The following is a 14,806-nucleotide window of genomic DNA, read 5'->3' on the forward strand; positions in this document are numbered from 1 at the left end:
AATCTCGATCCGGATCTTATGATCCTACGATTCTACGATCTGGAAGCACCTCACTGATCCCGATCCTACATAGGGTCTTAATTTTGTAGGAATCGGAAGACACAAACACAAGCCCAACATGGATTAGCACATCCTCCAACTCACCATGGGGGACTCCACAGTGTGGTCCGCCAATTGAATAGTTTTCCGCGTGGGATGAAGAGGAAAGTTAAGGTGCTTAGCTATGGACAGTGGTATCAAACTCACACTTGCTCCTAAATCGGCCAATGCACCCTTAGGCTCTAGATCACCTATCTTTACCGGCAAGGTGAAGCTCCTGGGGTCCCTTTGCTTCTTGGGCATAACATGTTGCACTAGAGCATTTACTTGGTATGACAAAGTGATAAGCTCATATTCAAGCTTCCGTTTGTTGCAGAGGTTCTCCTTCAAAATCTTAGCATAGGTCGACATTTGAGACATAGCCTCGAGGAAAGGAATATTTATTTGAAGGCTTTTCATCATATTGAGGAACTTGGTGAATTTGTCACTCAATTTTCTCTCTATCAACCATTGAGGGTAGGGAACCGGTGGCACATATGTCTTAGTTGCTGGAGATGATGGTAATGAAGCTTTATCACCAACTTGGACTTGTGGCTCCTCTTTTTCCACATTCTCTCCTTTCTCACCCTCATCAACTCAACTTATTTCTCAACAACTTCAACTTCTTCTTCTTCTTTCTCTACCTCCTAATTAGGCATCTTGGTACCCTTATAATTTGTTCCCGATCTCAAATGGATGACTTTCGCTTGATGGAGGTTGGGTTAGGAATGGGTTCGCTTGGAAGTTCATTTGTGGGAGTAGATGGGTTTTTCTCGACTACTTGGGAAATTTGTGTGTTTCAAGCATTTTGTTATGGGCTTGGAGCTCTTAAAACCTTTGCTCATGATTTTGGAAAATTTGGTTCATGGATTGGAGTTGTTGGAGAATTTGGAGACAGGTTGGATCGGGAGATGAAGTGAATTCGGGATTTTGTTTGGGGAATAGAGGGTTTGAGGGAGATTTTTGGGCATTGGCTCTTTGATGTGGAGTTTGGTAGACATTAGACCCTTGTAAGGATGAACCACCTTGATTGTATTTTTGGTTATACCCTTGCACTTACCCGTGGTGTTGAGCTTGGTTGTACCTTTGTTGAGGTTGGTTGACGCCTTGATTGTAGCTTTGTTGAGGTTGTTTCCTTTTTGGTTTGCTTCTACAACCTTGGTTTCCTTGATAACCATCTCCTCTACAGTTTATTGCCTCCATATACTATGAATGGGTACCTCCACAATAAGAAGTATCATGATTAGTACCTCCACAAGTATCACAAGAAAAAGAATTTACCTGTGATGGATTAGATGATGCGAGGTTGATCTTGGAGAGATTCTTGTCAAGTTGATCCATCTTAGCTTGAATTTGATCCATGGGATCCAATTCAAACTTACCATCCTTCTTGGGTTGAGCACCTCTTCTTCTTCCACCCCATGAGTAGTTTTTAATCACTTCTTCAATTTTGGACTCAAGTTGATCTTGCGGGATCTTAGATAGTTAACCTCCCGCTCCAACATCAAGGTTGACACATGATATAGGATCAAGGCAATCACAGAAGAATCGCATGGGTATGTTTTTGTTGAACTCATGGTGAGGGCATGAACGGATCATCTCTTTGAACCGCTCCCAAGCTTTCGCAAGTGTCTCATCATTTTCTTGCTCAAATGAAGAGATCTTCCTCCTTATGTCTGTTGTCTTCCACTCCGGAAAGTATTTCTTCGCCAATGTGACTTCCTCTCAAGTAGTAAGGGAATTAGCATGTAAGCTCTTGAGCCATAATTTTACTTTTTCCGGTAAGAGAAGACCGGAATAGATGCATCTTAATGTAGTATGGACTATGGAGAGACATCATTTGTGGTTATCATGGCATAGATTTCAAGAAACCTGTCAAGATGGTTAAGAGGATCTTCATCCAACCCTACACAAAATTGTTTTGCTTTCACCATCCGAGTGAACTGAGGATGAATCCTAGTTTTAATGATGACAAAGGAACAAAGATACAAACTAAGTATTGAACTAACAAGTTGTTAAGTGAATGAATTTTCAAGGTATCAATGAAAGGAGCAAAGATAATACTAAGTCAAAGAAGAAATCAAATTGGATTTTGCAGATTAAGTGAAAATTCTCAAAGAATTGGTACCGGAGATGCATTGGAGCAAGAAGGCCAAAGCGAGACTTTTTGTGTCTAGTTCCAATGTAAAGGAACGAGTAAGTATTCAGTAAGGAACTGTGGCCATTTAAAATAATGAGAATGAGCTTCTGTTCCTTTGTAAGGAACAGATGAACTGGCATTGTCATATTAAGTTAAAGGAACTAACTATTTTTTTTTTTTTTTTTTTTTTTTGGTAAAATGTAAGCTTTTATTACCAAATAAACAATACAGCACCAACACAAACAAGCAGCAAACAACACCAACACACCCAACCTATGTCACCTACAAAGAAAACAAGTAGCCTACAAGAACTTAGCTACTTACATCTAACAATTGGTCTAACCACAATCTATCCTCAGTAGACCATTTTACATTTACAGCAAACATCATTTTAGTGCAAATGGATTTTTGTATGTCCTTGATGACTTTCTCAGGTCTTCTAACAGCCTCATGCCATATAGCATGATTTCTGCATTCCCAGATAAAGTACACCATCGCAGCTAACACAGCATAGCTAACTTGTTGCCTGTGTTTTCTTCTGAATTTCCGGCCCCACTTCTTCCATGAAGTGTAGATGCATTCCTGCTGTCTCATAGTCATTCCCATCCATTGCATTATACCATGGTAAATAGCACAACTGCAAGGACATCTGAAGAAAAGGTGCTGGCAGGTCTCTTCTTCAGTGAGGCATAGAGGACACCAACTCTCTTGTATAACCCCTGCTCTTTTAAGTCTTTCTCGAGTCTTCAGTTTATCAAGCATCACCATCCAAGCAATAAAGGAATGCTTTGGAATATTGAGATTACTCCATACCCAATTATGCCATCCCACCTTCATTTGTGGGCCTTTAAGCCATTCATAACCCAGCTTTATAGTGTAGGTTTTATCTGAGTTTAACCATTTGTTGTTCACATAAGCTCTCTTGAAGACCTCCTTGATTTTACAAATCACCTTCCACACCCAACTTGCAGTTGTAGGAGCATGATACTCCCACCATTGAGTTCCTTTGATATACACACTGTGCACCCACTTGATCCAAAGGACATCTTCCTTTTGAGAAATCTGCCAGATGTATTTCCCTATAGCTGCTGTGTTCCATGTAAGGCAGTCATGTGTTCCAAGGCCACCATATATTTTGGGCCTACACACCCACTCCCAAGAAACTGGAGGACTTTTAGTGAGTAAGACTAGCATGTAGACCTGAAACTTGTGCAAAAGCTTTGAGAGTTCTCACCATGAACACAACTGATTGCACATTTCCTTTGCTAAACAACATCAAATCGTCAGCAAAGATGAGATGGTTTAGCTTAAGGCCTTGGCATCTGTGATGGAAATCAAAATCTTCTTTCTTACCCATTTTCTTCAATAATCTGGTAAGATAATCCATAGCAATTACAAACAGCAGAGGAGAGATAGGGTCTCCTTATCTGAGCCCTCTTTTACCCTTGAAAAACCCACATGTTTCACCATTAATGCAAAGAGAGTAGCTTGGACTAGTCATACATTCCATAGTCCAATCAATGAATCTTGTTGGAAAATTAAGCTTCTCTAATAGTTCTCTGATGAATTCCCAGTTTAAGGAGTCATAGGCCTTCCTTAGATCAATTTTCATAGTGCATCTAGGAGGTTGGGACTTCTTTTTGTACTGCTTAAGCATGTCCTGGCAGATTAAAATGTTGTGCATAATCTTCCTTCCAGCTACAAAGGCACTTTGAACTTCATCTATTAAGCTTGGAAGAACTTGGGAGAGTCTATTGCTCATCACTTTGGAAATAATTTTATAAAGAACATTGCAACAAGCAATAGGACGAAATTGAGTGACATCAACAGGCTGTTCTACCTTAGGTATGAGGCAGAGATTAGTAGCATTAACTTGCTTCAAGAGTCTTCCAGTCTGAAAAAAATTTTGCACTGCTTGGCATACTTCAGGGCCTACACAGGTCCAAGCTTTCTTGAAGAAACAGCTATTGTATCCATCAGGGCCAGGAGCCTTGTTTTCATCAATTGACCATAAGGCTGCCTTGATCTCCTCATTTGTAACAGGGGCACATAAAGCTTCTTGCTGCTCTCTTGTGACCACATTCCCCTCTTGAATAATAGTTTTGCTGACATGAGCCTGAATTGGAACTGGTGTGCCTAGTAACTCTTGATAATAATCCATGACAGCTTCTTCAATTCCCCTCTTGTCTTCCCTCCATACCCCTTGTTTGTCTTGTATTCTGCTGATTTGATTCTGCATCCTCCTCTTCTTTAAGCAAGCATGAAAGTAATGAGTATTCATGTCCCCTTTATGCAACCACTCTTGTTTTGCCTTCTGTTGCAAGAAGCTACACCTTGCTTTGTGTAGAGCATTGTAACTCTCTCTTGCATCTTTCTCCTCTTTATGTAAGCTCTCATTCATAGGCTCCTGCTGAACTCTTTCCTGAATAGTGAGCATTTGTAGCTTTGCTTCATCTGCTGCACTTTCAATACTGTCATATTTTCTTCTATTCAAGTCCTTCAACACTCTTTTTAATTTCTTCAACTTCACTACCACCTTATACATAGGAACTCCTGAGATAATCTCATTCCACACCCCCTGCACCCTAGGCAGATTTTCCTCATCAGCAGCCCACATATTGAAGAATCTAAAAGCCTTAGATCTGATAACCTCAGCTTGTTCAAGAGAGAGCACACAAGGGCAATGATCTGAAACACTTTCAGGTAAGAATTTTGCAACAGCTTTTGGCCACTTCAAATCCCACTCATCATTGGAGATGATTCTGTCAATTCTAGACCAAACTCTATCTTCACCTTCCTGCTTATTACTCCATGTGAAAAAAGGACCCTCAGTTGCATGCTCATTAAGATGGCAAACTCTCATACAGTCTCTAAAACTATTCACCTCAGCTAGTGTAACTGCAGATCCCAGCCTTTCATTGAGATGCAAGACATTATTAAAATCACCAACTAGCACCCAAGCCTCTTTTACCTTGCTACTGATAATAGAGAGTCTACTCCATAGCTCCTCTCTATCATGAGCATCATTCATACCATACACAAAGGTAATGTAGAAGCTCTTTTTAGAAGATCTATGCTCCACTCTACAATGAATGTACTGTGCATGACATTCAATAACATCCAAATGAAACACATTTGGTACCCATATGACCCATATTCTACCTCCTCTATGTTGCTGATGATTTGTAACCACACTCCATCCTTCACACACCCTTGAATAAACTTTAGGAAAGTTACCACTCTTCACCCTAGTTTCCAGAAGCCCACACAACCCTATTTTATTCAATTTTAGAAACCACTTAACATCAATATGTTTTAATGGGTTGTTGAGTCCTCTGGTATTCCAGAAACCCAGTCTATCCATTAGGGGGGATAGACTGACCTCCTTCCTGCATTACATCACTCCCTTCTGTAAACTTGTTCACCTGCCCTGCAGTCACCTGATCTTGAACCTCCTCTTCTTCAACTTGCCCTTCACTAGGCCCCTCTGCTATTGTAGCTAGGCATGAGAACCCATTACTAATTGCCACCTGAGGTATAGTTTTCTTCTCGACTCCACCTATGTCTACAGCTGTCTCTACCACTACTCTCTTTGGAACCCATACTTTCTTAGGCTTAATAGCCCTTTTCTCCACTTCTATCTTCTTTTGTCTACACTCCTCCTGTGTATGTCCTATTCCCCTACACTCCAGACAGGTGATAGGCTTGCATTCATAGTGCACAGGTTGAGTTACTACAATCCCTTTCTCATTCACATAAGAAATCTCCTTAGGAAAATTTTGATCCACTCTAACCTCCACAAGGATTCTAGCATACTCCAATATATCCTTATTAGCTGTTGCCCTATCAGTTTTGATGGGTTTCCCCACCTTTCCCACCAGTTTGTGCAAGGTATGTTGGCCCCAGTATTTTAATGGTAGGTTGACCAGACGAATCCAAGTCGGAACCACCTTCACATCCTCCTTTTTAAGGTCTAAATCAGGTGCCCAATGCTTCATAATCACTGGCTTTCTATCAAACAGTATAGGGCCATTCTCAAGAGCTCTATTTTTGTTCTCCATATTATGAAATCGCACCACAAATACACCATTCTCTCCCATTGCAACCTTATCCACCCCAAATTTCCCCCATACTCTTCTAATAAAGCCATCAATTATTCTATAAGGTGGTTTAATCCCCATGATATAACAGATAAGTGCAGGTTTCCAGTATTCAACCTCCGATTGTATATCCTCCTCTGTTATCCTTACTAAATCATCATCATTAGGATAAACTTCATCATTTCCTCCATGATTTAAGTCTATACCATCATCCTTATTACTAACCAAAGAGCTCCAAGTCTTAGAAGTACCTGGATTGCTGGCCAACGGCTGCATAGGATGTGGGGATGGCTGCACAGCTCCACCACCTGCTGTTTTCAGTGGTGTACTTACTGTCGCTATCCAGTCTGCTACTAGGCTTCTTCCAGCTTCAAAACTAGCTCGATCCTGTTCCGATGCCGCCATTTCAATCGAAGCATGAGATTCAAGTTCATCTTCCTCTGATGTCCAACTTAAAGCTTTGTCATCTGGAATTTCGTTAACACTTCTCTTCTTCCTTGCATCCCCAGATTGAGGGATTCCTACAACTTTACCCTTCTGAAGATGAATCTCCTTATTCTTACCAGAATGATGATGTTTCTTACTATTGTTACCCTTCTTAGAACCCTTCGCCATCGTCCAGCAAATGCTGAGGTTCAATGGAACAGTAATTTCAGTTTGAAAACCTAGAGAGAAGGGAGAGTTTCTCTCTCATCATTCTTTTCCACTATAGTGTGTGTGTATTTTAATTTAAAGGAACTAACTATTAAAAGGAACTTAGACATAGGGTGAAGCAGTACAACAATTAATAATGTTGCTTGATTGATTTACGCCTAGATTCTAGAAATCCGTTTTATTTAAGTAAACATATGATTTTAAGGAAAATCTTTTTAAGGAAAAAATTTATTTTTATAAAAAGATAATAAATATCCTTTTCGGTTTTTATGGAAAATATTTTCAAGATAATATTTTTGGTAAAAGGATTTTATTTGGATTTTATTAATTAAAATTCTTTTTAATTAAATTAGATTTTTGAATTACTGCCTAAGTGGTTGCTAAATTTAAGGAAGCAGTAAAAGATCCATAACCCACATTTAACAAGAGATCATGTAGATCATGGGTTTCAAGAGGAATGTGTTCCTCCAGTTAAGGAAGATCATAGGAAAAATGTTTTTACCACTAAAACATGATTTTATCCCACGTTCTAAGTTATTATTGCTATAAATACTAATGTCCACTTAATATCCGATTTGTGTCTGACCAAGTGATTTTGTGAGTTTAACTAAGTAAAGTGTCAGTGCCTTCATTCTCTCATAAAAACATTTGTTTTTCACCTTCTTACTCTATTCCACTAAGCTATTATTGATCATTGTAATTTAGGTTTTGGGGTAAGGGGACTTTGAGTGAAGTTCTGTAAGAGAGACGCGAGTTAAAGTGAGAAAACTTCAAGTGAAGTTGAGAGGAATAACTGTTAATAATTCATCTTGCTTCACTGAAGTAGAGGATACTATTTGATGGTGAGTTCAAGAAACAAAAATTAAAGTTTTTTCCCATTAAAAAAAATAATTTTTATTAATTATTTAAGAAATAAAAAGTAAAATAAAATAATATTAATTAGTTTACCTACTTAGTAAGTCTTAATTCATCTAGGTTAATACCCTCCAGAGTTAGAACCTTCACATGTTAATCAATAGTTGGGACCTATTAAAAACGTTAAGCGATAGTCGCATAATCAACTCTTAACACACTAACAAAGCTCACGTCCATGGAAGGAAAATGATTAACTAATAATAGGGAACAAACAATAAAGAAGTTAGGGAAAAATGGTAGAATCAATATTCAAAGATCTAATTTCATGAACACAAGAAAGGAAAGATGAGGAGTTAATTATTCTACATTATCAATTAGTAATTTCTCTTCTAACCATGAACCTAATCAAAAGTAAAGTAAAACTAAACTAAAGAGTAAATAAATTGACAGGACAAAACAAATACTATGTTTAAGTTATTGCGCAAACTACTAGCAAGAGAATATAAAGAGGGAATATTGAGAGAGAAAAAAATTACTAAAAACTTCATTAATAATCATCAAGTTTAAGAATTCTCCAACAATAATCACTCACCAAATTTTGAAAAGTGAGCTTTTATTTCTCAAACTACGTTTAGGTCTAGTTTTTGAATTTTAAGGTAAATTGTTGACATGACGGTTGGGAAAAAGGTATATATACCTCCATTTCATAAGGGTAAAAGTGGAAATAAGATAATAAAGTAAAAGTTGCAACTAAAGAAAAGGGAGGCCCGCCACGTTGTGATGGAAGCGGCCCCATACTCCTTAGTTTGGAGAGCGGTTGCTCAAAATTCTCTATATAGATATTCAACAATAGGAGTGTCTGCTCCTTTACCGTTATGTGGCTTCTCCATTCGGTGAATGCCTGCTCTTCTAATTGCTCTCTACTTCCCAATCATTGTTTTAGAAATTACTCAAAAAATATGTTAGTAAGAGGGGAAGGAAAAAGTAATGCACTTAGGCCATCCAACTCAATAAAGAGTGAAAGAGGAGAATATATATAAGACAAATAAATACAATATACATTTCTTTAGAAATTGTTAGTATAGTCTACATTTGGAGAATTTTGTGTGATGTTTCCTATATTAGCAGTTTTGGAGATTAAATTTGTTTGAAAATAGACAATTGTTATTTTGTTATTCAAGTTTCCTATCAAGAGATATACGTTAATTTTTCATTGTATTGTAAAAGTTAGTAATTTCCTTTTTTAGCTAGTGCTTGAGATGTAAGGATTGAGGATATAAAGACGTCTTGTACATTTGACTTTTAGATAGCAAAAACATTATATAGGTTAATTTGACAAAAATATCCTAAACATTGATAGAGGGCAATATAATTGAAGTGGGGTCTTAAGAAAGAGAAAATTGTTTTAATTAAATTAATTAGGTGTTAACTATTTAGAAATATTATTACAAAATCATTGTCTCTCTAAAATTTCCTATGTCAAGAAAAAAAATTGCACGTGAAAAAAAAGTAGCCTCTAAATGAAGCTAAATAACCGAAATTACAACCAATTATTTTCCTTCCTCAAACACCAACAAGAACACAACTTCATCATCGTCTCATCCCATTTTGTTTGGAATTTATCTATCATGGTTGTGAAAGATAACATTTACTCCCCAAAAAGCACAAAACAAAAGTATTCTTAATTTCTTTTAACTTATCTTTATCCGTGGAATAAATTCATTGATATAAAACTTTACAAGATCTCAAAAATTTTTGTTTCATATCCATTCAATTTATATAAGAAACAAAATGTTTACAACCAAAACTTCTAAATCTCCAAACTTAAGCTTACATTGTCCAATCCCCTTTGGGATGGGAGAAACTAAAAATGGGAGTCCACATGGAATTATTATGGTGGAGGAGGACAATTTTATGATGATAACAGGTAACGATATAATTCATGATCTAGAAAATTTGATAGAATGCATTGGATTAGTTGGTGATTATAGAGTTACTCAACGGAAGGAAAGCCAAAATCTTGTTCGACGAATAAAGCTAATGCATCTTCTATTGGAGGAAATGAAGGAGATCGATATTGATTCTCTTCCAAATTCAGCTCATGCTTCCTTATGTAATTTGAGAAAGGCTCTTCTGTGTGCAAAAAAATTGCTAAAAACTTGTGCCGAGAGTAGCAAGATTTATCTGGTTAGCAATATTTCAAGTAATTTTTCATACGAACACAATACTTATGTTTGATTATGCATTCTTTCTCATTAAGAATTATTTGAAATGTGTATCTATCTAGGCACTTGAGCGTGAGGCGGTTACAGGCATGTTTCATTCAGTGAATGCAAAATTAAGCCAAACTGTGGATGACATTCCTTACGAGGATCTCAATATATCCGATGAGGTCAAAGAACAGGTAAAAATTTTAAACTCACAAGCAATAATTTGACATTTCAAATTTACCGTTATAAGTTATAAAATTGCCAAGGTAGGTTTTACATCATTGGCATGATCGTGTAAGGTGTACTACACTCGTATTTATGTTGATATTGGTTGTGTTGCAAACCCGTGTCATTAGGCTTTGGTCTTAGTTTCGGATTTGAAGCAAGCTCTACATGTATGGAAATAAAAAAAAATTGAAAATAAACATAAAGTTGGGTATTGAAAATGTGAAATCGACTTGGAAAATATTGTCAAAGATTCCAAGAAAACGTCCTCATTGTGTTTCGTCGAGTTTTCCACTTTGTTTGGATATCAATCATGGAGATAAAGGCACGCGAGAAAAGAAAAAGTATGGAGAAGCAAACTTACATTGTTGTCCAAATTTTTACACCATTTTGGTATCGAAGAATGGAGCACGAGAACCCTTCCAATTTCCTTCCTATTCAAATTACCCATGTTTTGTCTAAACAAAAGAAGAGTCGATTCCTCCTTTCCTTACCTTCATTCTCCTCCAAATCCTTGTATTCTACACTCTTCAGTTTTAGAAATGAAAAAGGTGATCTATATATATATATATATATATATATATATATATATATATATATATATATATATATATATATATATATTCAGACTTAACAATATACTTCATTTGTTTTTTAATCGATACATAAAATTTACTTTTTAATTACTAATGTAAGGAAAAAATGTAAGAGTTTCAATTGTTATTATGTTAATATCAATGTATAATTTAACAATAACAATCATAGTTTAATTATCTGTATAAATATATAATTAGAAATGTAGTGGTAAAAGTTGTGAATGAACCGGTTTATTTAGTGAATAAAATGCATCTATTGAGAAACATATGAAGTAAACTGGAAAAAATAATGGTCAAAATTTGATAAGTATAAGAATAATTGCATTTATTTGTGAACAGACAGAGCTTATGGGTCAACAACTTAAAAGAGCTAAGAAAAGAACGGACACACAAGACATGGAGCTTGCCATGGATATGATGGTTGTATTTAACAAAGAAGATGACCGAAATGCTGACATTGCCATCATTGAGAGGCTAGCAAAGAAGCTAGATTTAGGGACTCCCGAGGAACTAAGGGCAGAAACGAAAGCTGTGAAAAAGCTTTTAAAGGACAAAAGGGCTGAAGAACAAATGCAAATTATCTTCGATGTGCTTAACAAATTCAAACAAATTGCTGGAGTTGAAGAAACAGATTTGATGCTTGAAGATCATACTATTACTAATAAGACATCAGAACAACAACCAACCATCAAGAGCCCTACTTCAGAAATTCCTCAAGAATTCCTTTGTCCAATCACTTTGGAAATCATGACTGATCCTGTTATTGTTGCAACAGGACAGGTAACTGATATAACCTCTAATTTGCTCAAATTATATGATCAAAGACATTTCACTTGAATAACATGAGCCACTATATGTGATTATGTAATATGAACTTATCATTTTTTTCCAGTGGCTCTTTTTGCAATACAATCTTTCTTACATACCCAAAAGAAAAAAAGACCATGAATATATCGTACAAATTTGTGTCTAGTTGGACAATTTTGGACAGCTAGTAGCCAATAGATACTAAAAGCTAAGAAAATTATATCATGCTTCTAGATAGCATTAGACCACTTAGAGCTTAGGGTGGATTCTTTTCACCTTAGTTTTCTGTATTTATTATCTAATATGAACTTATATGAAGCTAGTGAATCTTACACTATAACTTATTTGATCTTATTGAAGCATACTTTTGTCACCTAGGAGGGCCATCTTAACAATATTGGAGAACTTATGCTAATCATTAAACTCATTTCTTAAAATTAAAATTATTATGCATAATTATATTATATGATAGAAAAGAATTTCATTTTCTATAAATTTACCGTATAATACTAAAAGTATGAATATAAAGATAATGTCACTAATACAACTAGGGGTGTAAGTTCGGTTTTTGGTTTGGTTTTAGGTCAAAACCAAACCAAACCGAAATAAATTCGGTTTTGAAATTTCCAAACCAAATCCAAACCGAAATTCGACTCAATCCAAACCAAACCAAACCAAAATATGAAACCAAAAACCAAACCAAACCAAACTAAACCGGATTTTTTTTATCTTTTAAAATCCAAACCAAAACAAACCAATTTTTTTCATATTCCAAAATCCAAACCAAATCGAAATGAAATTAAATCAAACCAAGATAAAAACCAAACCAAATTTAAACCAAACTTTTTGATAATTTGTATTTTAAGTGACAATATTTTTGTATTTTCGTAATTAATATTAAAAAAAGAAACACAAAAAAATAATAGACAAAATTCATATGTTAAGTGACAATAATTCGGTTTTTTCGGTTTTCCAAAACCAAAACCAATCCAAACCAAAAAACCGAAAAAATAATTTTTTTGAATCCAAACCAAACCGAATTTAAAAAAAAACCAAACCAAATTACTAATTCGGTTTGGTTTGGTTTGGTTTTCGGTTTTTAACCAAATAACTTACACCCCTAAATACAACGATAAATTGGACACGTTGTGGCCCTCTTAAATGATAGGCTCGTGTTATAGCTCTTATTGCACACCCTCAATTATAGACGACCCTATTATTCTGCGCATCCGTTTAGACGGCCTAGATCTAGTACCTAGGATCTCACATCCCACCATGTCTATACCACTATCATTTATGACTATATGTACAAAGATAATTGGAATTTAGCATTATTAACTTTTTTATGTAAAAGTGTTGGACTAATTTAATCTCTTTCATCATGTACCACATTGTGCACATCATCGTGATCAATCAACGTAGACGTATGAAAGGGAAAGTATTCAGAAATGGCTAGACTCAAATCACAGAACATGTCCAAAATCAGGACAAGTATTAGAACACTTATCATTGGCTCCAAACTACGCACTAAAGAACCTTATCTTACAATGGTGTGAGAAGAACAAGATACAACTACCGCAAAAAAAAGATCCATCATCCTCCCCACATAACCCAGCGGATGATCCATCCTCACCCGAACACATATCAACCATCAATTCACTCATCCAAGACCTCTCCTTAACTCACCTCGATGTTCAGCGAGAATCCGTCCATAAGCTCCGATTACTCTCCAAGGAATCCCCAGAAAATCGAATCGTAATCGCCGAGAGTTCAGGGATCCCTCCATTAATCAAACTCCTATCATACCAGGACTCAAAAATCAAAGAACATGCAGTTACAACACTACTTAACCTCTCTATTGATTGCACCAACAAGAAGCTCATAACTGAACATGGAGCTATCCCTACTATTATAGAAGTCCTTCAAAATGGTAACATGGGAACCAAGGAAAATGCAGCAGCAACCCTATTTAGTCTTTCCATGCTAGACGAGAATAAAGTTACCATTGGATTATCTGATGGAATACCTCCATTAGTAAACTTGTTAGCTAATGGTACAGTTAGAGGTAAAAGAGATGCAGCAACCGCGTTGTTTAATCTAAGTCTTAACACCATGAATAAAGCTCGAGCAGTCGAAGCAGGGATCATTAAACCGTTGATGAATTTGCTCGAAGATAACGAGTTAGGGATGATCGATGAGGCGCTCTCGATTTTGTTACTCCTTGTTTCACATCCTCAAGGTAGGCAAGAAATCGGGCAACTCTCATTCATTCAAGCTTTGGTTGATTTTATGGGAGGTGATGGTACACCTAAAAATAAAGAAGGGGCAGCAGCAATATTGCTTGAGTTAGGGTTAAATGGTGGATCATCATTCTTGCTTGCTGCGCTTCAATTTGGAGTTTATGAGTGTTTAGTTGATATTTCTCAAAGTGGGACTAATAGAGGGCAAAGGAAAGCTTGTTCAATTTTGCAACTTATGCGCCAATATGAACAAATTCCTTAGTTGAAAAATGTAACAAGTATGTTTGAATTGTACAGTAGCTCTTTTGTACTTAATTACCTCTTTTTAGCAAGTTACATGAAATTTGCTGATGATATGAGAGTGTAAATTAAATTTACAAGAAAAAATATGACAGCTTAGGAAATGGATGAGAAGGAAAAAATGTTGTAATGCAATACTTTTAAATTGTACATAACAATTCGTTTATTCCCTTATTTTAGCAAAAAAAGATAAATTAATCACATAGTTCTACTCTATAATGTTTCTCAAGTTCACCAATGATACTTGGCCTAGAGACTACATTGTATTGGTACCAATATTAATGAATTTTGGTATAAGTTGGTATCCAAGGTCACTTATACTTTTGTATTGGTACCAATATGAACTTTTGATATAAGTTGGTACTAAGGTACCAATTTTAATGAACTTCAGTACCAACTTCATGGGTCAGTCATTTGTGTTTTTGCGCAATATGTCAATAATGTCCCTATAGGAGGCAATTTTGACCTCTCATGATGAGACAACAATAGTTTTCCAAATTGTTGTTAGGTTATCATTAGGGGTGTAAGCAGATTGCGAAAAGTCGAAAGTCCAATCTAGTCCAATCCAAACTTGTCGGACTGGACTGAACTGAAATTTTTT

General features: G+C 36.1%; 1 protein-coding gene and 1 non-coding gene across 2 annotated transcripts; both read left to right on the forward strand.

Moving 5' to 3' along the window:
- The first annotated feature begins 1,648 nt into the window (after positions 1–1,648).
- Positions 1,649–1,755, forward strand: LOC125494601 (small nucleolar RNA R71). The gene has a single exon (XR_007270840.1). It is a non-coding gene; the product is annotated as a small nucleolar RNA R71 (small nucleolar RNA).
- Positions 1,756–9,618: 7,863 nt separating this feature from the next.
- Positions 9,619–14,167, forward strand: LOC104905649 (U-box domain-containing protein 15). Its single transcript, XM_010694243.4, has 4 exons — positions 9,619–10,014; positions 10,115–10,231; positions 11,198–11,638; positions 13,088–14,167. Exons 1-4 carry the CDS (start codon positions 9,619–9,621, stop codon positions 14,165–14,167), a joined length of 2,034 nt encoding a protein of 677 aa, XP_010692545.3.
- Positions 14,168–14,806: the final 639 nt, after the last annotated feature.

Source organism: Beta vulgaris, chromosome 1 (genome assembly GCF_026745355.1).
Source record: "Beta vulgaris subsp. vulgaris cultivar EL10 chromosome 1, EL10.2, whole genome shotgun sequence".
NCBI lineage: Eukaryota > Viridiplantae > Streptophyta > Magnoliopsida > Caryophyllales > Amaranthaceae > Beta > Beta vulgaris.